The following is a 22,566-nucleotide window of genomic DNA, read 5'->3' on the forward strand; positions in this document are numbered from 1 at the left end:
CTCTCATCAGCAAGTCTGTCTGCTAACGTGGCCAAAGTTCTTCCATTCACTGTTTGCTTCCTAGAAATCTTTATCCCATCCATATCTAAACACCTAGCTCCTATCGGCCAAAAAATGGAACAGTGCTGTTAGTTGTTAATAACTTCTTAGTTATCTTCATTTTGCAGCTAAAGATTTCTGCACATGAGAAAATTAGAAGTTCTCTGGAATGGCCTTTGAACAACGTGGGACTTTGGAGTGTCAACACTTCACACAAAGAAAGCTTTGATCTGTGGTTTTGCAGCCATGGATTCAATCAACTGCTGACCGCTGGTACTGCAGTTATTCACTATGGAAAAAAAATTTGCATATACGTGGATGCATACAGTTCAAACGTGTTGTTCAAAGGTCAACTTTAGTTATAGTGTCTCTTGCTACATCTTACTCCTTCTTTAATTATTCATCAAATGAGCACTGTCCAAGCCACCATCATTCCAGCTTAGGTAAACAGCCTCCTGTTATAACTGACCCCTGACTTCCACTCCTGAACCTCTATAATACATTCTCCACACAGCAGCGAAAAAAAAAAAATCATATTGCCCCCTACATAAAGTCCACAAGAGCATTCTATACCCTTCCTCATCCTGGTTTGCCAGGTCCAGTGACTAGATCTATCTGCTTCCTTGGCCTCACCTAGTACCTCTCTTCCCACTCACTAACCTCCAGCCTACTACCTGTCCTTACATGCTAAACGTATCCTGCCTTAAAGGTTTTGCACTGGCTATTCCCTCTGCTTAGAACACTTCACCCTCTGGTTTTTGTAGAACTGAATCTTCTCATTCAGTTCTTGGCCAAAAATCATTCCCTTCTGATCATTCGGCCTAACACAGCCACAGAGTCAATCTCAACCATTTTTAATTAACTGTGTAGCATTTAATATTTACATTGTGTTAGTCAACGCACTAGAATAATAAGTTCCACAAACACAGTATTTCCAGAATCTGGAATAATGTCTGTGCACACAGAATGTGCTAAAAAATAAAATTTTATAGAGTAAATGATGCATAAAAGGTCTGTTACATGTAAGATCTTAAGTTATGCAGCCCTTATTCCTAAATAGTCTCACTGTCAGTCTTAAACTTGTACATGCTATGTTAAGTGGAAGCTACTAATTCAATGTGGTCTACAACATCCATGTCAAAATTATCAAACATAATCATCTCTACTATATACCTCAAGATTACTAATGTAAAATAACCCCCAGACTTGTTCCATTAATTACTATATAACATGAAGTTATGCTTATAGATACATAGCCAGCCCTACAAAAGTATCCCATGGGAAAATAATCCTCAGATGGTATTTCTGGCAAAGTCAATTAGAGTGATGTTATAACATGAAATAATGGGAAATAAAGAGTACAAAGAATTTATAACCCAGAAGACTGCCAAGATGAGATTAAGGCATCGAAACAATCCATGCACGTTGGCAAGAAGCATGCTCTCCGACAGCCATGGTTCAGGAAAAATGTTCACTATGGATCTGAAAACTTAATCATCTCAGTATAACTCGCTGTAACAACTTCTCATCTGTATATTAAAATAACCTAAAACTTAGCAGTGGTTCTAGACAGAGGAGACTGGTATGGAAATTAAAACCTTGGGGCAAACTATAAGGTCAGTTAATAGGGTGTCAACAGATTAAGTAATAGTGATGAGACAGGTAATCACTTGATTGAGTTACACAATTTAATCTGTAATAATAATATTAACTAGGTGATAAACCAGATAATACTAACTAGGGGCTTCCATGGGCCCAGTGGTAAAGAATGTGCCTGCCAAGCAGGAGATGTGGGTTTGATCCCTGGGTCAGGAAGATCCCCTGGAGAAGGAAATGGCAGCCCACTCCAGTATTCTTGCCTGGGAAATTCCATGGACAGAAGTGCCTGGTGGGCTATAGTTCATCGGGTCGCAAAGAGTCAGACACGACTGAGCGACTAAATGACAATAAGGAGATAAATGGAGCTAATCAACTTTGGATTCCAAAAACTTTACTGAGAATTCAGCCTGCCCCAAATTGTAAGACTGTTCTCTCAGGAAGGTGAGCAAAGGTGCTTTTTCAAGGAGCCCATACTCCGCTGAGTAGTCCTGTAACATATCAGGCATGTAGGGGTGCTGAGAACTAACGCAGGAATAAAGTCAGTTCTTCGGGGGCTCAGAGATCCAAACAAGTCCTATTTGCCTAAGAAAGTGCTTCTAAGTTCATTCATTATAGTTATCTGGCAGAGGTACACACTTCCTTTCTAAAAAATCAGGACAATTATATTCCGAATGTTTGCGTACTCTGCTCTAGCAATTATCAAAATTAGTCCCATCACACCCCACGTCCTATCTTCATAATAACCCAACAGCCAAGCCCCCCAGATCATACGTCATCACGCAGTACTCCTCTCTATAACATTCTGTACGCCCACCCTGTAGTTCAGTGGCCCTCAAACTTTTTTGACTTCAACTAAGAGTAGAAATATATACTTTAAATCATGACTCAGTACACACAAGGGTGTAGAGATCACAAAAATCACCTGAAATAATCAGCCTTACTAAATGGAATCTGCACTGTTTCCTATCCCATTGTCTCACATCTTAAAAATTCTAGTTATGGTCAAGCAAAACCAAGTGAAGGTCGCTCAGCTGTGTCCGACTCTCTGCGACCCCATGGACTATACACAGTCCCTGGAATTCCCCAGGCCAGAATACTGGAGGGAGTAGCCGTTCCCTTCTCCAGGGCACTTTCCCCACCCAGGGATCAAGCCCAGGTCTCCTGCATTGCAGGCGGATTCTTTACCAACTCAGTTTGAAAACCAACCCCTAACCTTACCCATCACTCCCCCTGCCAGTCCTTACCCTGTACACTCTTGGGAGTCAGCAGGCTCTCCTATATCCTCAACATTTTCTTTGAACATTCTCTCCAGTTCCTGGACTTCCTTAAACTTGCCATCCCTCAAAGATCCTATGCCCCTAACGTTCTTCCAGATAAGAGGCTTTTCCCTTCTTCCTCTCTGACAACTACATTTCTAAGGCCCAGTAAGTGGTTCAGCTTTCCTCCTTTCTCCCCATTACTTTCTCAAATCATTTCTCTATTTTTCCTCCTTCAAAAAGCAGAGCTCCCCTGAAGCTCATAGGGTCTGACTCTATGACTTTCTGCCTTCCTCCCTGATTTCTCCTTTACTCACTGAAGACTTTAGTTTCTGTTTCATGTTTTCTTCCCCAACCCAGCTCTTAGTCTTCATTGTTAGAGGCCTCAGTACCCAAGTGGATAATCTACCCAACATCCTGAATCCTCTAACCTGTTCTTCTACCCAGCCTCACCCACCTAACATTACAGGCACAGGCTTGTCTACACTGGTAACTATACTGTGTCCAATATCTCAGGCAAGCATCCAACCTTCCAATTTCTACTTCCTGTTCTTATAACTCACTGAGGACTGCCCTCCAGGTTCTTTGAACCCATCAATACTCCCATTGGCTGACCTGTTTTCTTACTCTTTCAAAACCTCTTCCATATTCTTCCCCACCCAGTATAGACTCCATGGTCCATCATTAACTGTCAATGTGCTTAAACTCCTGTGGTTTTCCACTGGTGCAACAGGCCCCATTCTTACCTTTCCACAGTATAAAATGGGAAATTAACCGAATCAGCATCCCTTTCATCTACCATCTAGTGATTCTCCTTCCTAGTCAAGAAAATTTACTGAAAGAATTGTCCACCGTGAGCAATTTTAACTCTCATTCACTTTCAACCCAATCCAATCTGGCTTCTCTTTCCCCCAAAACCATTGGTATCAAGATTATTAATGACCTTCCTGCTGCCAAACTCAATGGAAATTTCTGTCTTCCAACATTCAACGTTTCAGTGGCAATCAGTATACCTGACCATTCTCCTTTTTGAAACATTCTCCTCTCCTGTGTCTCTCCTACCTTTCACAATCCACTTTGCTGGTTCCTTCTACTCTATTTCAATTTCAATCACTGGATTTTCTCAGAGCTTCATTCTGGATCCTTCTGTCTATAAGCTCCAGGCCCATTACTTGAAAAACTACCTATGCAACTTTCTACCTAATGACTCTCCAGCTCAGACCTCTCAATCAATACACGCACACGACAGGACAAATCCATTTGGATGTTTAATAAGCATCTCAAACTCTGGCCACTCAAAGTTGAATTCATTGTATTCACCCATATAAATTCTTTCCTAAGGCAATCTCAGTAGACGGCAACCCCATTTACCTAGTCATTCAATCTACCTAAAATCTAAGGGCTCACACTTGGGTACTCTCTGTCATCTTTCACACCCAGTTCATTAGTGAATTCTGTCAATCCCATATTCAGAACAAGACCAGGATCCCTTCACTTCTATCACCACGTATATCTGCTGCTGATACTGCTGCTAAGTCGCTTCAGTCATGTCCGACTCTGTGCAACCCCATAGACGACAGCCCACCAGGCTCCCCCGTCCCTGGGATTCTCCAGGCAAGAACACTGGAGTGGGTTGCCATTTCCTTCTCCAGTGCATGAAAGTGAAAAGTGAAAGTGAAGTCGCTCAGTCATGTCAGACTCTTAGCGACCCCATGGACCACAGCCTACTAGGCTCCTCCGTCCATGGGATTTTCCAGGCAAGAGCACTGGAGTTGGGGTGCCATTGCCTTCTCCGCCACGTATGTCTAGACCATCATTATTGCTCACTGTACTGTTGTAACAGCTACTCGCTCCTCACTTCTGCTTCTGTCCATTTCTTTCAACTGCACAAAAACCTGTACTTAAGAGTGGCCCACACTTAAGTGAGATGTCAGTGATCCCCTGCAAGGACTTCAAGGCCTAGAAATGCTGCATTCATCATCTGTGATCTACTCCCTCCCCTTTCCACCCCCAACATGTCCAACAGAGAGACCAGAAGCCACTCTGTTCCACGAGGCTTAATAAATACTGAAAACAGGACCAGCATCTTTGGAAAACATTTCAACTACCTTCCTATTGGCCAGGAGTGTTTTATGGAAGGAATGGGATCTCTGTTTTCAGTTTAGATGGAAAGATACTAGGAAGGTGGAAGCCAACAAGTAGATCTTACCACAATACCAGGAGCTAGTAATCAGACTGATCCTACCACAGGGCCCTTTAGTTGACAACGGGGTCCATAGTTCTGAACTAAATCACCCCACTAAGGTGCTACTTCAATAACTGAAAAAATTCCTCATCAGTTAAACAAAGGTCTAATGTGAGCTACAGCAAGTGAGCTGATCCTTAACATTTTTTGCCAAAGCCTTGCTCCTTCTCCTGCTGTAAAACAGTAGTTAACTTTTTCAATTACATTCTCCTTTGAGAAACTGGTGAAGATTACTTTCTCCTTAGGGAAAAACAACAGAAAATATTATACACATTTCAAAGGTTCCTGGAGAGCATCCTGAAATGTGGACTCTCAGGTTAGACATCTTCCCTGACTCTACCAGTTCCAAGCTGGCCTCGTTCATCTTTTAAAGGAAAAACAACAACAGTGATAATGTTCCGTGATCGTGCCTTCTTTTCCAAACACTGTCCTCTTTCCTCCGTCTCTCATTCAAACTTCACAAGAGCAGTCTAACCATTTTATGAGGACAGAGGCAGAAATGCACGTATGCGTACATGCTCAGTAAGTGCACAGAAGCTCTGAAAGGGTATACAAACAAAACTGGCTGACAATAATTCCTCTACGGAAGAGGCTGAGCCTGAGAGACTCAAAGAGGAGAGAGATGCGTCTCACAGAATATCCCTTCCACCATGTGTGCAGGTCGTAATCAAGTAAGATTAAGTAAAAAATTTTTAAACTTTTACAATGGCAGGCTACAGCTTTGCTCATAATTTCTGGTTTCCCAGAAAGTTTCTGGCATTCTAAATATGACTCCTGGTCCTTCTAACCCTCTGATGCTGGTTATATCCAAGTTACCAGGTAACTTATTTGAAAATCCAGTGAACACTACAAAGTCTTTATCCTCCTCCATCTTGCCAGGGTACCCAACAAAAAAACCTCTCCTAGGCTGTTACAACACCACATTCTCTTCTCTCTCCTACTACCTTGCTGGAGGTTCCTTCTGCCTCTCCACGTAACTAATTTTTTATTCACTGCCTACAATGTGACAAGATACTTCTCTATCTGCCCCTACACTGGGCAATGTCAATGTTTAGCAAACCACTATGACAGGAGTTCTCATAGTGTGACCAGGGAATCCCTGGAAGTCTATGAGATCTTTCAGAGTCCAAGAGATAAGAGTAGTTTAACTCAGTCTTCTTTATCCACCCTCTCCCCAAACTTGCTCTTCCTGCCCTATTCCCCCTTGACCACTGTCCCAAGGGACTCACCCCAGAACTGGAGCAGGCACCAGCAGTTCCCACGCTCTACACTCATCAGAGCCTCATCTACTGACTTGTCTTGATTGAGTCTCACCTTTTTATACCTCCTGGCTACAGCGTTAGTCCAGGCCCTTATTGCTTCTCTGGACTAAACTGCTCTAACTGCCCTCCCTGCTTCCAGACCCCACTTTTCCCAAATGGTACCCATTCTACATCCAACACCCAATCTGATTCCCACCACTACCACCAACTCACTGAAGTTTCCCAATGCGCAACACTATTGCCCCCAAGAAACATTAGCTCTCTTCAAGAATCTGTTACTATTATTTTGTTGAAGATAATTAGAGCAAATCACCTGCTGGATGATTTGATGGAGCACTTAGGACAGGGCCACACAGAACCCAATCTGTGGCCACAGCCACAGCAGGCCACTACCACGCACGTTCAGTCGCTCAGTCGTGTCTGACCCTTTGCAGCCCCATGGGCTGTAGCCTGCTAGGCTCCTCTGTCTGTGGGATTTCCTATGCAAGAATACTGGAGTGTGTTGTCATTTCCTTCTCCTGGGGATATTCCTGACCCAGGGATTGAACCTGCGTCTCCTCCTTGGCAGGCAAATTCTTTACCCACTGAGTGATCAGGGAAGCCCAGTATACTACCATAAACCAAGGAAATTCATGAGAAGAAATAATGGCAGACATACAATTAATTCCTTCAAGGGACCATAATGCTCTTTATTTCCAAATACATCCAATTTGTGTGACCAGGGAAACATGATGAAAGAACTGAGTCTTCCCAAGGTATCGGCAGCACTGACAAGTCAGGCTGAAACATAACGTGTTCCGTACCAGATGCATATTGTGAGCAAGCAGAAAAATGTAAGTCACATTGATGTTAGAGAACTTGAATTTTACTAGTTTTGTAGATTTAATTCATAAATGTTTCAGTGTTGTTGAGAGCTAGAAACACAGGAATTCAGTTTAATATTTACACATCTGAAACATTAAAATAAATTTCTAGCAAGAAAACTAAGCTACTGAAGTTCTTTAAATATATCACGCACTGAGGATCACCATACTCTTTTCTATCCAATCTTAAGACTGTTCTCTAAGTATGTTAAGAAATTAACTTCCTTCTTAAAAGGTTAAGGATCGTTATCTCTTAAAACCTTGAAACATCTCCTCTTTGGAAAAATAAAGCCTGCATAAACACCTAAACAGTACTTAGATTTTAAAGCAAAAGTCATTTTTAAGAGGCACACTCTAGAACCGTGCAGTCCAATATGGTAGCCACTAGGCACATGTGGCTATTTAAACTTAATTAAAGAAAACTACAAGTTCAGTTAGTCAACCACACTAGGCACTCTGCAAGTACTCAACAGCCATGTGTGGCTGGTGGCTGGAACATCTGTGATGAAACATCTTCACAAGAACTGCTACTGGCAGTGCTGCCCTCCTACGACTCCTCCCTGTGAGTGAGCTCCGAGGAAGCCACTCACGACTTCAAAAAATCAGCTCGAGCCTGACGACTTCCAAATCACTCTCTAGTCTTTTTTCCATTAGCCAAAGGGAATAACTTCAGTAACAAACTGGCTATTTTAATTTGACTTTGTCAACTAAAGAGATGGATGTCGGGGCTAGAAATAATTATGAGGGTGGCAAGAAAATCAATAAGGTACAATGCAATCTAGAATGGAACGGATTTCCAGGGTGAGTTTGAGACTGGATTTGAGACAAACAGGAAGAGGTACTGCAAAAGCCTTAGTAAATGTCAACTGAGAGACGACCTCCACTCTACTGCACCCACCAATCCTAAAAGGGTTAAAAGCCATTTTTAAAGCTCTTCAAAAGGTATCTTTCCAAATATACTTGAAGTTATTCACTCAGTAAATTCCCCTCTGATACAAAAGATATACTGAAATCAATATACCAGTCAATATAATCTATAATTTATACTGTTTATAACTGTATTGCTTATAACTCAAGGTTTATCTTGTTCTTTACAGTTCTAATTTTTTCAAGATAACAGTCTTTAAAAAAAAAAATCCCATTCCCGAGTGTGTAGCTGAAATAAAAGCACTAATTTGAAAAATACATGCACCCAAATGGTCATAGCAGCATAATTTACAGTAAGCAAGACATGGGAGCAACCTAAAGTGTCTATCAACAGATAAATGGAGAAAGAAGGTCTGATATATAAATGTACACATAGACAGACACACACCATACACACCACACACACCTCAGACTACTACTCAGCCATAAAAAAAAATTAAAAAAAAAAAAAGAATGAAATTTTGGCACTGCAACAATATGGATGTATCTGGAGGGCACTATGCTAAGTGAAAAAAGTGAGACAGAGACAAACAAATACTGTATGTTATCATTTATACGTGGAATCTAAAAAATAAAACTAGTGAATATTAAAAAATATTAATGCAATTAGTGAACTTCAGCCAGTTTCACAATCTGACTTCAAAGCCAAACTCTACCTCAGATTCCTGGTTAAATCTCTTTAAATCTGTATATCTCTCAACTTTCTCTATACTGCATTATTACTTTAGAAAGACCTGGTATAGTTATTATTAATTACCCACAAATATGTTTTCTGCTTTATAGAGATAATGTCAGTGTTACCCCAAAAGGAAGCTTACTTAGAAAAAAAGGAAAAGCTCCATTTTCTGTCCTAACTAAAATAAAATCAGACGCAAAAATAAGATCAGGGCCCCAAAATTCAGACAGAGCACTTTCAGAAAACGGTAACAAAAGGCATTTCCAAAATACATGCAGGGTGTTAACTTATTCAATCAACATTCACAGCCACTATAAACTTCTGGAATAGAGTGAATAATAAATAAACATTCAGCAAACATTAAGTACCTACCGTGTGCCAGGCTTTGGATTCTATATATATACACCAAAACAAAGCAAAACGAGAGACATGGGCCTTGCCCTCGCGGAGCTCACAGTCTAGCTGCAGCAGACCGACAGCCGCAGACCTCGTGGCCAAGCACCGGGGAGGCCTACGGGAGAAGGGCCTGGCTCCGGGCGGAGGGTGCAGGGCAGGCTTCACAGAGATGGAGACAATGGAGCTGGGCCGTGGATGAGGAGCAGGTCACCAGATGGAGGGGAAGGGGGGAAGCACATTCCAAGCAGAGGCAGCAGCAATGAGCAAGCAGAGCCTTGAGAGCACATGCCACGGTGCAGGACGACGTGCGGTCCAGCGCAGCTAGAGCGGAAAGGTGCACACAAACTGGAGAGATGGATTAGTTCAGGTTGTAGGGAACTGTGACCAGCAGGAGGCGCATCTCCACATCACACTGAGCGTAGCTGAACTGCGATTCTGCTAACAGGGTGCTTTGGAAGCATTCCGTTCATTTTCATAAACATTTCAGCCCCTTCAAAAGATGTCCAGGACTGTTTAGAGCTTTAAAAAGGCAGTTTCAGAAAAATCTATCTTAATTTTCCTCTTACATTTAAAAATCAAAATAAACCCAGAATCCAGATTTTCTTAAGCTGAAATCACACAGGTTCACCCCTAGTTACGCTAGTGGCCTAGTTACTAGTGACCCTAGCTGCACTCAAGGTCCTAACTTGAGCACTTCCTACTCCTACCACTATATCCCAGCCCCCTGAACAGCTTCAGAATCAGCGACACTATAGTTAGGTAGGCAACTTGGAGGCAATTCCAAGCATCCCTTTCCAGCTCTGCCTCTCTAAACCAGGAACCTGCCAACACCACTTTGGAAACTGGGCCAGGTAACTAACACAATACGTGAGGATAAGTGTATTCTCACCTCCACACAATGCTTTTGGAAATCAAGCTATTGTTTAAAAAAAAAACAAAAAACTATTAAGCTAGATTCTGAAAAAAAGAGGGATATGAAGCAGAGACCCCATATTCCCCAGAAAAAGTAAAAGGAGAGGAGGAAAGGAGGCTCGGTCAGAGAGTTTCCCATCCGGGCCCCCAGGTGACAGCGTTCACCGAGGCAGCTTGGCGCTTAGGATGCTATAACGGGAAAAGGAAGAGAACACACTAGGTGACTTCACAGAAACTCCTATTTACTGCTCACAACAACGCTAAGGGAGAGATTTTATGATCATAAGTTTACAGATGGGAAACCTGAGGCCATCAGAGGTTAATCAAGGTGCCAGTGACTGTGTGAGCTAGGAAGAGGCCGAGCCAGAACATGAACGCATGACTGCCTGGACCCACGGCCCGCTCTCCGACACACGGGCTCCTGGGTCCTCAAGCGAACACAGCGTTCCCAGGGGGCACGCAGGCCTACGCCAGTCACATCCCTAGAAAGAAAAGTGCTTCCTTTTCCCTCCACTGCTTTCACGGTCAGTGTGAGACAATCATGTGGTTACACACATAACACGTGTTTCTCTGAAATTCAGAGGAAAAAAAACTGGGTTGGGGGGAAGGTTTATAAGATTAGTTGTTTGGGGGACAGGGGGAGGTGGGCGCTTTCTTTGTAAAGGTATTGGGGGCTTTAATACAATTAAATAAGCATAATTCAAATGCTACTCATGTAAATTCTTATATATCATCAACTAAGCGACTCACTAAGGGTAAGAGCTAATGGAAAAATCTCCAATCACAGTATTAGAACGTGAATGTTATTCTTAAAGGAATATTATTCTTCAATACCATCGAAAAGTCAAAATAAAAACTGTTCTTTCTCAAATCCTAATCCTGAAAATTAACAGGGACGTACATATAAACTATGTGGTAAGGGTACTTGCACCACAATAAAATTCTGCCTCTTTATGGGCAACACGAACTATTTTAAGCGGGGAGGTGGGGTGGGGAAAGGAGACCATTAACATCGACAGAGAATTTTTTGTCAACAGTCCCAATGGGCCCAGAGTGTGATATACATTGGCCTAGGGAGATACTGAAATGTTTTCAACATCGTTACTTAGGCTCTCTCTCTTTGCAAGCCAACTACCAGAAAATTAATCAGATTTATTAAGTCAAAATGCTTTGCAGGGGAGAGAGGGAAGGGAAAAAAAAAACCAAACTGGGGCATTCAGACAACCAAAACTCCAGTGACACAGAACAACGCAAGAGACTTAGGGGAGAGCTTCTGAAACAGCACTCATCTGATCAACCCACCTTATTCTGATTAAGAGGATCATTCCGCAGTCTCTGTTTGTTCTTCTGTAATTTACTAGGCATCATCTTTCCAGTTCTGAAGTCAAAACTGCTGAGGTCAACAGTATTTCCCAGATACCTTGCCAACTGAGGTTTGCTTCTGAACTTCTTACCGCTCGGACTAGAAGAAAGATAACATTAATTGTACAAAAGGCAACAATATATACCCCAGATCCCTACCTAAACCTTTTCTTCATGCCTGCCTTTCTGCTCCCAATTAGTATCACATCATGGCTTTACATATGTTTATTTTTTCCAAAGAAATATTAAAAGTTTTAAAGGAACGTCTTAACTTCCTGAAGAAAGAGATAGTGGGTCTGCCACCTACCATACCACCCCTAGACACACTGCTGGAACACACAGCAGATGTGAATACAGGTTATCCCGCTGGCCACTTGCCCAGCAGCCACTGACAGAACACCAACCCAAAGAGCACGCACAGCACATGCTGCAAATGGCTTCTATTTTACCCATTTTCCAGACTGATTTTTGAAACGCTTTTTTCCCTGTATTACATGTACACAATGCCAACAGTAACTAGACAGAACTTCAAAACAAACTGTTCTGATGTCAACAATTCTTGTTAAAAGCACACTTAGGGATTTCCCTGGTGGTCCAGCGGTTAAGACTCCATGCTTCCACTGCACGGGGCCTGGGTTCCACCCCTGGTAGAGGATCCAAGATCCCACAAGCTGTGGAGCACAGCCAAACACACACACACCACACACACAGCCAAACACACACATACCACACACAGCACACACACACACACACAGCCAAACACACCCACACCAAACACACACCACACACACCCCACACACACACAGCCAAACACACACACCCCACACACAGCCAAACACACACCCCACACACACACACACCACACACACACCCCACACACACCCCACACACACACCACACCACACACCCCCCACACACACACACCACACACACACAGCCAAACACACACACCCCACACACAGCCAAACACACACACCCCACACACACCCCACACACACACCCCACACACACCACACCACACACCCCCCCACACACACCACACACACACAGCCAAACACACACACACACACCACACACACACCACACCACACACACCACATACACACCACACACACACCACACACACCCCACACACACACAGCCAAACACACACCCCCCACACACAGCCAAACACACACCCCCCACACACACACACCACACACACACAGCCAAACACACACACACACACACCACACACACCACATACACACCACACACAGCCAAACACATACACACCCCTGTAATCCATATAACCTTTGGGCTACCGATCTAAACTCAAAACTCAACAGGAAAAAAAACTGAATTCTGCCGATAATAAATGCTCCCTAATGTTACTAAAAGGAGAAAAACTAAGGTAAACATTTGCTAATGTTTTTGTATGACGCTGACATGACTTTTGTTAGCCTAACTCCTATCTGAGAGAAGTGTATCAAGAATAACTTACTTTTTGTAAGAAAAAATGTCAAAGCTGGATTATTACAAAAGTGCCAGAATTATACAGAGGCCTAACTAAACTAGTCTTTCCTAAAACAAAAACAAAAAAATTTCCCATGTGGCACTGAACTGTAAGAAAATATTGAGAGGAAGAGCGCCCCAAAGTCTTATCTAATAAATTGTCTGAACCAAAATGTGCTAGAATAAACTTCAGTAAGCTATGGCACCAGACAAGAATTGTGAGAACTCTAGAAAACCTTTTAAAAGAGCCAGCATGTCATATTGAGAACTTAACCTTGCTCCAACTGACCACAATAAAAGAAAAATAATTCAACCCAGAGACAAAAGAGAAAAGGCTGGAAAACCAAGCAATTTACATTTCTCTGGAATAGCAAAAACTTCTCTCAGGGTCAAGTCGGAAGCAACACACCCCAGTCTGCCACAGACTCCACCAGCCACCACAGACCTCAAGACAGCTGAAGATCGTATCAACATTCTTTTTCCACAATCACATGACGTGGCTATTCCTGTAACACAATTCAAGGTATAGAATTCAGCCCACAGATGAAGATAACAACCAGTTAAGACCAGTATGTAACAGAATAGAAGGAAGCAAGGAGCAACCAGAACACAGCAGAGGAGAGAATACACAGTTATGTCTAAACGAACTTCAACTCCCATTCTGGGCCAGATCTCCAGACATGGTCAGGATCACGGAATAAACAGCACACGACCCTCAGTACTGTATAAATGTGAATCGCCTCTGGCCGCTGCAAACTTTACCCCCAGCCTGATCCTCTGGGGTATCATCTGTCGCAGCATCACTGTCTACCCAGCAACTCATCTTCCAGCTAGAAGACCACAAACAGTGTGCAGGGCGCCATCCCTCAGCCCACACGGCCAGTACCAAGTTCTAAATGTTCAGAGACTCTTCAATACTGGCACAACAGCTTGGCCTTCTTAGTAAAACATCAAAAACCTTCCAACTGTTCAAGTACTTTTTCCTGACTTTTTCCTACCAGACGTCAAGACACCCCACATTCTAAACTCAATGTCACCAAAAATATGCCATGTACCTTTGACTTCCAGCTATGTCTTTCCAAGAGGAAGGGTGAACATAAGCAATATTCTGCTTATCATAAACCTATTAAATCCTCCAAGCCCAGGTAGAATGTCACTGCAACCGTGAAGTTATCTGTGATTCTGCAAACCCGGTTAGAAATAATTCTACTATCCCTCAATTCTACTTTATTACAATCTACACATTTCCTTGATTAGTCAAACAACCCAAAATTACCATGTCCCTTATTAAAACTCTCAAACAAAACTTATATAGGCTAGTATTAAACAAAGTAACTTCTGAGAGCAAAAATGGTAAAACAGGAGAGGGAAAAAGCTGGCTTGAAACACAATGTTTAAAACACCAAAATAAATGGTATCAGTCCCATCACTTCATAGCAAACAGAAGGGGAAAGAGTGGAAGCAGTGACATTTTATTCCCTTGGGCTAAAAAAAAAAATCAATGCATACAATGACTGCAGCCATGAAATTAAAAGATGCGAGCTCGTTGGAAGGAAAGCTATGACAAACCTAGACAGCATATTAAAAAGCAGAGACATCACTTTGCCAACAAAGGTCCATGTGGTCAAAGCTATGATTTTTCCAGTAGCCATGTACAGATGTGACAGTTAGACCATAAAAAAGGCTGAGTGCCAAAGAACTCATGCTTTCGAACTGTGGTGCTGGAGGAGACTCCGCAGAGTCTCCTTGGACAGGAAGGAGATCAAACCAGTCAATCCTAAAGGAAATCAACCCCGAATAGTCACTGGAAGGACTGATGCTGAAGCCAAAGCTCCAAAGGGCCACCTGATGTGAAAAGCAGACTCATTGGAAAAGACCCTGCTGCTGGGAGAGACTGAAGGCAAAAGGAGAAAGGGGCAGCAGAGGACGACACAGTTGGACAGAATCACTGACTCCACTGATACGAATCTGAGCAGACTCAGGGAAAGAGCAGAGGACACAGCCTGGCGTGCGGCAGTCCATGAGGCTGCAGAGAGCTGGACACGACTCAGAGACTGAACAACATCAGCTGAATAGTTAAGAACATGGTTTTCATTCGCAGACACAATGGAACAGAAAAGTCTATGATTATTTAAAACACTAATATATTGCCTGGAATTTAAAATACTGAACTGGAAAATTTTCTCATCGTTAATTTGACACTACCTAACAAAGGAAATACTACAAAAAAAAAAATTCCTAGTGAAAAACTGGTAGAGTAGCCTGTTATTGTGTCAGTTTAATATAATTACAATTACTTTAAATTAAGTTGTAATAGCCATACAGTCGTATAATCAGATACTCCAGCTACTGGTAAACGAGATTCTGCTAAACAACTTGATGTACAGATATAAGCACATGCACTGCATAGCTGTAAGCACTGGTCTCACACACCGCTGCCTTCAGAATACTGTACAAGCTGTTTTCCTCTCCGTAACTGCCAGAGATTGTGCTCGGGACTTTAAGGAGAGTCAACCTGGCTGCCCCCGTGGATTTCAAGACCAGGGACCTTCCTCTGCAGGAGACAAAGGCAAGCCTAGTAGAAAGGCAAGGCCCATGGGAGCTTAAGGCGAAGCAGAAATTCTGTCGGCCAGGTACGGACCATCTTCACAGCAGCAAAACGACTCTGCAAGTGGCCGAGGAAGTCAGGGCTAGATAAACAAAACGACTGTGGGTCACTGGAGTGACTAAGTCATCACCTGCCTGCTCTCCAAGATGGCTGCTGTCAGCTAACAGTCAGACACCCCACGACTAAACGTGACTAAGCTTTTATTCTAAAAGCTTCAAACTGCAACTCAAGGGAATTACTTTTTTTTTTAAACTCTAGTAGACTAGTGAAGGATATTAGTCATTTTCAGTTTTCTCTGCCCAAAGCGATTACTTCTAGTCCCAGTAACGAAATACTAGTATTTCACTTTCAACCACAAAAAAATTCCCTACCAACTGCCCCCTGGATCTGCCCTTCCTGAGCCGACCTGTGATCTCACCTTTACTTGTCCTCCCCACTAAATACCTTGAAGAAAAGTAATTATTAATGAAAATTAAAAGCATGAGTTACATTTTTCCAGTTCATATAAGAACATTCCATCACTTGAATTATGTCTTTGCCTGCTTTCATTTTGATTAAACTGTTTAAAGCAGCTTTTTTTTTTTAACTTTTTCTTTTTTTTCACTGAAGTACACTTAATTTAAAGGACTTCTTAAACCTAATTCTACCTGAGAGGTTTCCAACTATAGATTATCAAAAAGACAGAAATTTTATTTGGCATCTGACTTTCAAATCTAAAATAACTTTACTGGGATCTCAGAAAGACTTAAGTAATGGCCACCTTGACTTAACAGTATTCCCAGACTGCCCCGGTGGCATGGTGGGTAAGAATCCGCCTGCCAATGCAGGTGCACGGGTTCGATCCTGGTTCGGGAGGATGCCACACGCGGTGGAGGAACTAATCCTGTGCACTTCAACTCCTGAGCCTGTGCTCCTGGGCCTGGGAGCTGTGACTAGGGCCCGTGCATCTCAAGCCTGCACTCTGCAACGGAGCAGCTGCCAACGCCGCAAGCAGGGAAAGCCTGTAGGCAACCACGAAGACCCAGCACAACCAAACTTAAATAATTTTAAAAAAAGAATACATTTATTAAAAAAAAAAAAGCGCAGTAGTACTCCCATGATGTCAGTCTATCAGCTCATCCGCATCACCTTAGACCCTTAGACAGCTGCCAGTCTATGATTTGAGGATTAATTCTCCTGAAGACCCACTGTGGGCACGTGAAGCTGCACTCTGAAAATGAGTCGCAGAGCAGAACACGTGTTTTCACATTACTCTGGTAACATGGATAATCGTGATGCTTCAGTCAAACCACTGTGAGAAGCCCAGAGGTCTGAGCAAACACAGGTATCTCTTCAAACCAGTCCACACCAGGATGACCTGTGGGGGCGGCAGTAACCAGAGCCGAGGAAGACGGACTGGCCTGAGACAGCAAGGGATGCTGGGGATGGCCACGCGGTTAGGTCGGGCTCAAGAGCAAGATCCAAGGCTCGCCGCTCTCTAGTAACTTCAGGAAGGGCTTTGCAGGGGATAATAAGAATCCTATAAGCTACAGCAATGGAAAAGGCTGAGAATAAAAAAATAATCAACTTTCTATTTTTTTTAATCTCTTTAAGTGTTCAAGTTTACTTGTTACTTACAAAAGTGTAAGCATTGAAAGAAAGATTTCTAACTTGAAACAACAATCGTCTCCAGAAGTCAAATTTTAGCTAAGGCTAAAATTCTGAAATTAAAATGATCTTTTTGTACCTCGGCACAATCAGAAAACCGCCAAACCAATTAATTTGAAAATATATATACCATTTTTTCCCCAAAACCACACCACACACACACACAGGAAAATCTATCTAAAGTCAGCTCCCAGTTCCCCTCGACTCCTTTCCTCCCAAACTTTAGGGGTAGGCCTTTCCTAAAATGAATCATCCTCAGCCCCACTCTACAGTTTGTCCCAGGCAGAAGTTATCTACTTAGCATCTTACTTATTATCCCCTATCTCTGATCAATCACTAAATCCAGTTCCCTTGTAATCACCTTTGAACCCATCCTTCCTCTTCCATTTCCTCTGCTGCTGCTCCTACTGCCAAGTCACGTCAGTCGTGTCCGACTCTGTGCGACCCCACAGATGGCAGCCCACCAGGCTCCGCCGTCCCTGGGGCTCTCCAGGCAAGAACGCTGGAGTGGGCTGCCACTGCCTTCTCCATTTCCACTGCCACTGCCTAATCAAGTCTTCATCACCTCAAGTCTCAACCACTACAACAGGCTGACTTTCTACTCACTAGTCTCTTTGCCTCCTAAATCTTCCAGACTGCTCTTCCTCAAATACCACTATCACCCCAGGTCCAGTATAAAAGCCTTCAATGGACTTCAACCCAATAGCAACAGGGAGCCAAACATCTCAGTGCTGCATTTGAGATTCTTTTTCATTTAATCTTCTCCTAACCTTTCAACCCTACTTTGCACTTCTCTTACCCAGTGACTTTCGCCCCTGCCACACTGGTTTATTCAAGTCTATTCTGAATCAACAGGCTGAATGATCTCGCTCTTCAGTTCAGTTCAGTCACTCAGTCGTGTCCGACTCTTTGCGGCCCCATGAATCGCAGCACGCCACGCCTCCCTGTCCATCACCAACTCCCGGAGTTCACTCAGACTCAGGTCCATCGAGTCAGTGATGCCATCCAGCCATCTCATCCTCTGTCGTCCCCTTCTCCTCCTGCCCCCAATCCCTCCCAGCATCAGAGTCTTTTCCAATGAGTCAACTCTTTGCATGAGGTGGCCAAAGTACTGGAGTTTCGGCTTTAGCTTCATTCCTTCCAGAGAACACCCAGGGCTGATCTCCTTCAGAATGGACTGGCTAGATCTCCCTGCAGCCCAAGGGACTCTCAGGAGTCTTCTCCAGCACCGCAGCTCAGAAGCGTCAGTTCTCCGGCGCTCAGCCCTCCTCACAGCCCAGCTCTCTACAAACCACGTCTTTCACTTGGTCCAGCATTCATGTCTCAACCCCGAATTCCCAAGAGTCCAGAAACACCAATCCACCTCACTGTCGTCTAGTGGCTGGATGGTGTCAGACTCTTTTGCAACCCCATGGACTGCAGTCTGCCAGGCTCCTCTGCCAATGGGCCTAGGCAAGAATACTGGAGGGGGTTGCCATGTCCTTCTCCAGGGGATCTTCCCAACCCAGGGACTGAACTCTGTCTCATGCACTGGCAGGTGGATTCTTTACCACTGAGCCACCAGGGAAGCCCAATTCATCCTATGCCTCTTTCATAACACCTTAATAGAACAAAGTATTAACAACAGGAATCACATAAGTAATCATGAATTGCCTGCTGGCATCTCTTGGATTCTAGTTTGAAATACTGAGCTCTGTATAGCTGTAATACTTCTACAAGTTTAAATTCTATCTTCACAAATAGCATATTGCTGCTGCTGCTGCTGCTGCTGCTGCTGCTAAGCTGCTTCAGTCGTGTCTGACTCTGTGCGACCCTATAGATGGCAGCCCACCAGGCTCCCCTGTCCCTGGGATTCTCCAGGCAAGAACACTGGAGTGGGTTGCCATTTCCTCCTCCAATGCATGAAAATGAAAAGTGAAAGTGAAGTCGCTCAGTCATGTCTGACTCATAGCGACCCCATGGACTGTAGCCTACCAGGCTCCTCTGTCCACGGGATTTTCCAGGCAAGAGTACTGGACTGGGGTGCCATTGCCTTTCTGAATAGCATACTGAAGTGTAGTTATTTAAGAAATGAAATGACAGAATGTCAAATATGCTTCAAAACAATGAAGGCTGAGTCAGAGGCAGTAGATTTGAGTATGGATGAAACAAGGGTGACAACTGTTAACTGGACACTTGGTAGTTTTTTATTTAATTCTATTTCATGTATGTTGGAAATGTTCTATAATAACAATTTTAAAATATAAACCTTGAGGAATACAGGCTGAGTAATTCTCCCTAAAAATCAAAAAAGCAGTTTTTAAAAAATATGAAAAGCCTAGGCAAGTAAATTTAAGCATGAAATAATTTCCCTAACAGTTGGGGTGGGGTTTTGGGTGGAGAATTAAAGTATCAGTAAGGAAAAAATTTATTATATTAACAATCTGGCTACTCATTAGATGTTACAACATTCCACGTTTTCCTTCAACTTAAGTAATTAAGGAATTACCACACAATTTTAAATGGTATGAAAGATCTTCAGTAGAATTTGAATTCTGTACCAATCATTCCATAAACTAGTATTTACTTAATAAGAATTATATGCAAAGAGTATATGACTGGTAGCAAATTCTATTATCTCTGTATCATGGTTAAAAAGTCAGGGTGGGCCACTAAAAAATAAAAAAATGAATGAATGAATGTAGAATTCTCCCAAAATCTCATCCCACTGCCATGAGCACTCGCTTTCTGAAAAAGGGAAAACACTGGTTATTTTGTTTGAACTGGGGACAGAACACTACTATGGAAATATTGGAAACTAAACACGTCTAGAAATTATTTCAAAATATAATGGGAAAGGTGGGGAAAGGGATGAAACAAGATTGGCCAGGAGTCGGTAACTGTTAAAACTGGTAGACAAGCACATGAGGGACTCATTATACTTTTTTATCAACTCGTCTTTTCACATGTTTGAACTTTCCCATAATAAAAAAAAAAAATACATGTAGGCAGATAAGAACACCCAAAAAACAAACTATTCTTTTAAAAAGAAGCTAAGGGTCCCTGGGAAAGGCTGTGTAAAAGAAATGCACACATCGTTAAAAAGAATTTTAAGTTCGTTTATTCCCTGGTGGCTCAGATGGTAAAGAATCTGCATGCCAAGTGGGAAACCTGGATTTGATCCCTGGGTTGAGAAGACCCTGGAGGAGGGCATGGCAACCCACTCCAGTATTCTTGCCTGGAGAATTCCGAAGACAGAGAAGCCTGGCAGGCTATACAGTCCACGGGCTAAAAAGAGTCAGACACAACTGAGCAACTAACACTAACTATCCTTGCTTTAATCTATGGATTCCTCCAAAACGAAAGGAACTATAAAAGAACATAAACACGTGTGTGGGGGTGTGTATGTGTGTGCACAAACATATCCAGGAAGCAGGATGCAAGTCAAAACATTATATCAAAATAGCAACAGTGATTCTCTTTAGAACTATATAAAGACAGTCATTTCTCTCTATATACTCTTCAGTATCTTCTCAATCGTCCACACTGAACATGGGTTATTTTTATGATCGGGGGAAATATGGAATATTTTTTTAAAACTCTCACGAACATGTATAACCTACCCTCTACCCTATTCACATTTCAAAATACAATAAAATATTGGGAATCTTCACGTAATTACTTCTGTTTATGGTGGGTAATTAAGTGAAGAGAAAGGAACTAATGTTTTACTGATCTGACCACTTACTATATATGCCGGATGCCTTACACTATTTTCTTTTAATCTCAAAAAATTCCATGAAGCAGAATTCTTGTCCCTGATTTATAGATGAGGAATTGGAAGATTACAGAAGTTTAAAAATCTGTCCACGTTAAAACAGTAAAGCAAGACTCAACTCCTAGTCTTCTGATTCAGAGTCCCTACTTTCCTATTAAGCCAGTCCTAGGCAAGTGAGTTTACAGACAGACTTACTTCAACAGAAGTAAAAAGAAAGCATTTAGAAACTGCTATGGTAATCTGACACAGTGAATTTACAGTCTGTAGTATCTAAGAGTAAAAAGTTGCAACATGCATTTCACATGTCCACTTTTGTATTATATTGCCCATTTCCGCCAGGGGCCTCCAGAAAAGATCTTTCTTTTTTTTAAGAGATACATACATCACTGCATACATGTTAAAAATAATTCTAAGGACATTCATCTTTGTTTTAATCTATGGATCCTTCCAGTATAAAAAGAAAAGGAAAAGAATTCCAAGATACATTATTCAAAAATCATCAAGAGGATGATGCTTTTCTTTCTAACATTTGTAAATCACTAACAATTGTTCCTGACAAATGATAAGTATTCGATTTTAGGATCTAATTTTAAATTATATTTACTATCATTTGCATTTACTTACTGCTTATATATAGTTCAGTTTCCAAACAAATGAGTTTGAATTTATAGTGAGATAAGGCAAAATCAAAAGATACACATATATTATTCAAATTTCACCCTATTTCATAGTTCTATTCTCCTTCCTTGAGAAGTTTTAGTTTTTACGAAGTAAATTAAGTTAAACTTCATTTTCAATTTCTAGTTATTCCTTAGTGGCCATGGCAAACACCAACAAAAGACCAAGAGACAAGAGCTGCAAGGAGAATTTCTATCAACTCAAAAAGTGCATGAAAAAAGAGCCAATGATTTATATCTAATTCATCCTGCAGGTCTGAGAAACCTCAAACACAAGCTAAAGTTTATGAATCTTTATTAGTCCCACTATAAAGTGTAAAAAACAAAACAAAAAAGTCACCACCAGCTTTGCAAATCGCCTGCTTGTTTCGCCAATTAAATTATGAAAAAAATAGTGACTAAATCTCCCAAGTGAGATTTTAAAAGCAGTCTGAAAAAAGATCATATATCAATTTCTGTTAGAGATTATTTTTAGAATGTATGTGTATCAGTTCCTTTTCAGCTAAGTATTTCCTCCATTACAGGTATTATGAGCCTCCTGGCAGGTGAGACTTTGCATGTCAGACTCTAAAAATCAGATGCAGGACAGATGGTAGGGTTGCAACCTAACAAAAATCCCTCTAGCGCATCACAAAAAGATGTGACGGTACAGCTGAGAAAGAAGTATCCAAGCACAGTTTCCACCATGCCTAGGCTTTCTATATTTCTACGTTATTTCTGGATCCAGGCTTCAATCAGAAAAAGCTAACAGTTTGATAAGAAGCATTATCAAGAAACTAAAAGCAAGGCAAACCTTCAATTATGCTATAAGCATTTAATAAATACTGCATATTGTTTCTTTCTCCA

At 42.1% G+C, this 22,566-nt stretch overlaps 1 protein-coding gene across 1 annotated transcript in view; it reads right to left on the reverse strand.

Moving 5' to 3' along the window:
- Positions 1-22,566, reverse strand: part of MBD2 (methyl-CpG binding domain protein 2) — a 67,861-nt gene that overhangs the window by 38,727 nt on the left and 6,568 nt on the right. The window contains exon 2 of the mRNA XM_018039537.1: positions 11,478-11,637. Coding sequence (XP_017895026.1) covers positions 11,478-11,637 — 160 coding nt within the window. The remainder of the gene's footprint in view (positions 1-11,477; positions 11,638-22,566) is intronic.

This window comes from Capra hircus, chromosome 24 (genome assembly GCF_001704415.2).
Source record: "Capra hircus breed San Clemente chromosome 24, ASM170441v1, whole genome shotgun sequence".
Lineage (NCBI taxonomy): Eukaryota > Metazoa > Chordata > Mammalia > Artiodactyla > Bovidae > Capra > Capra hircus.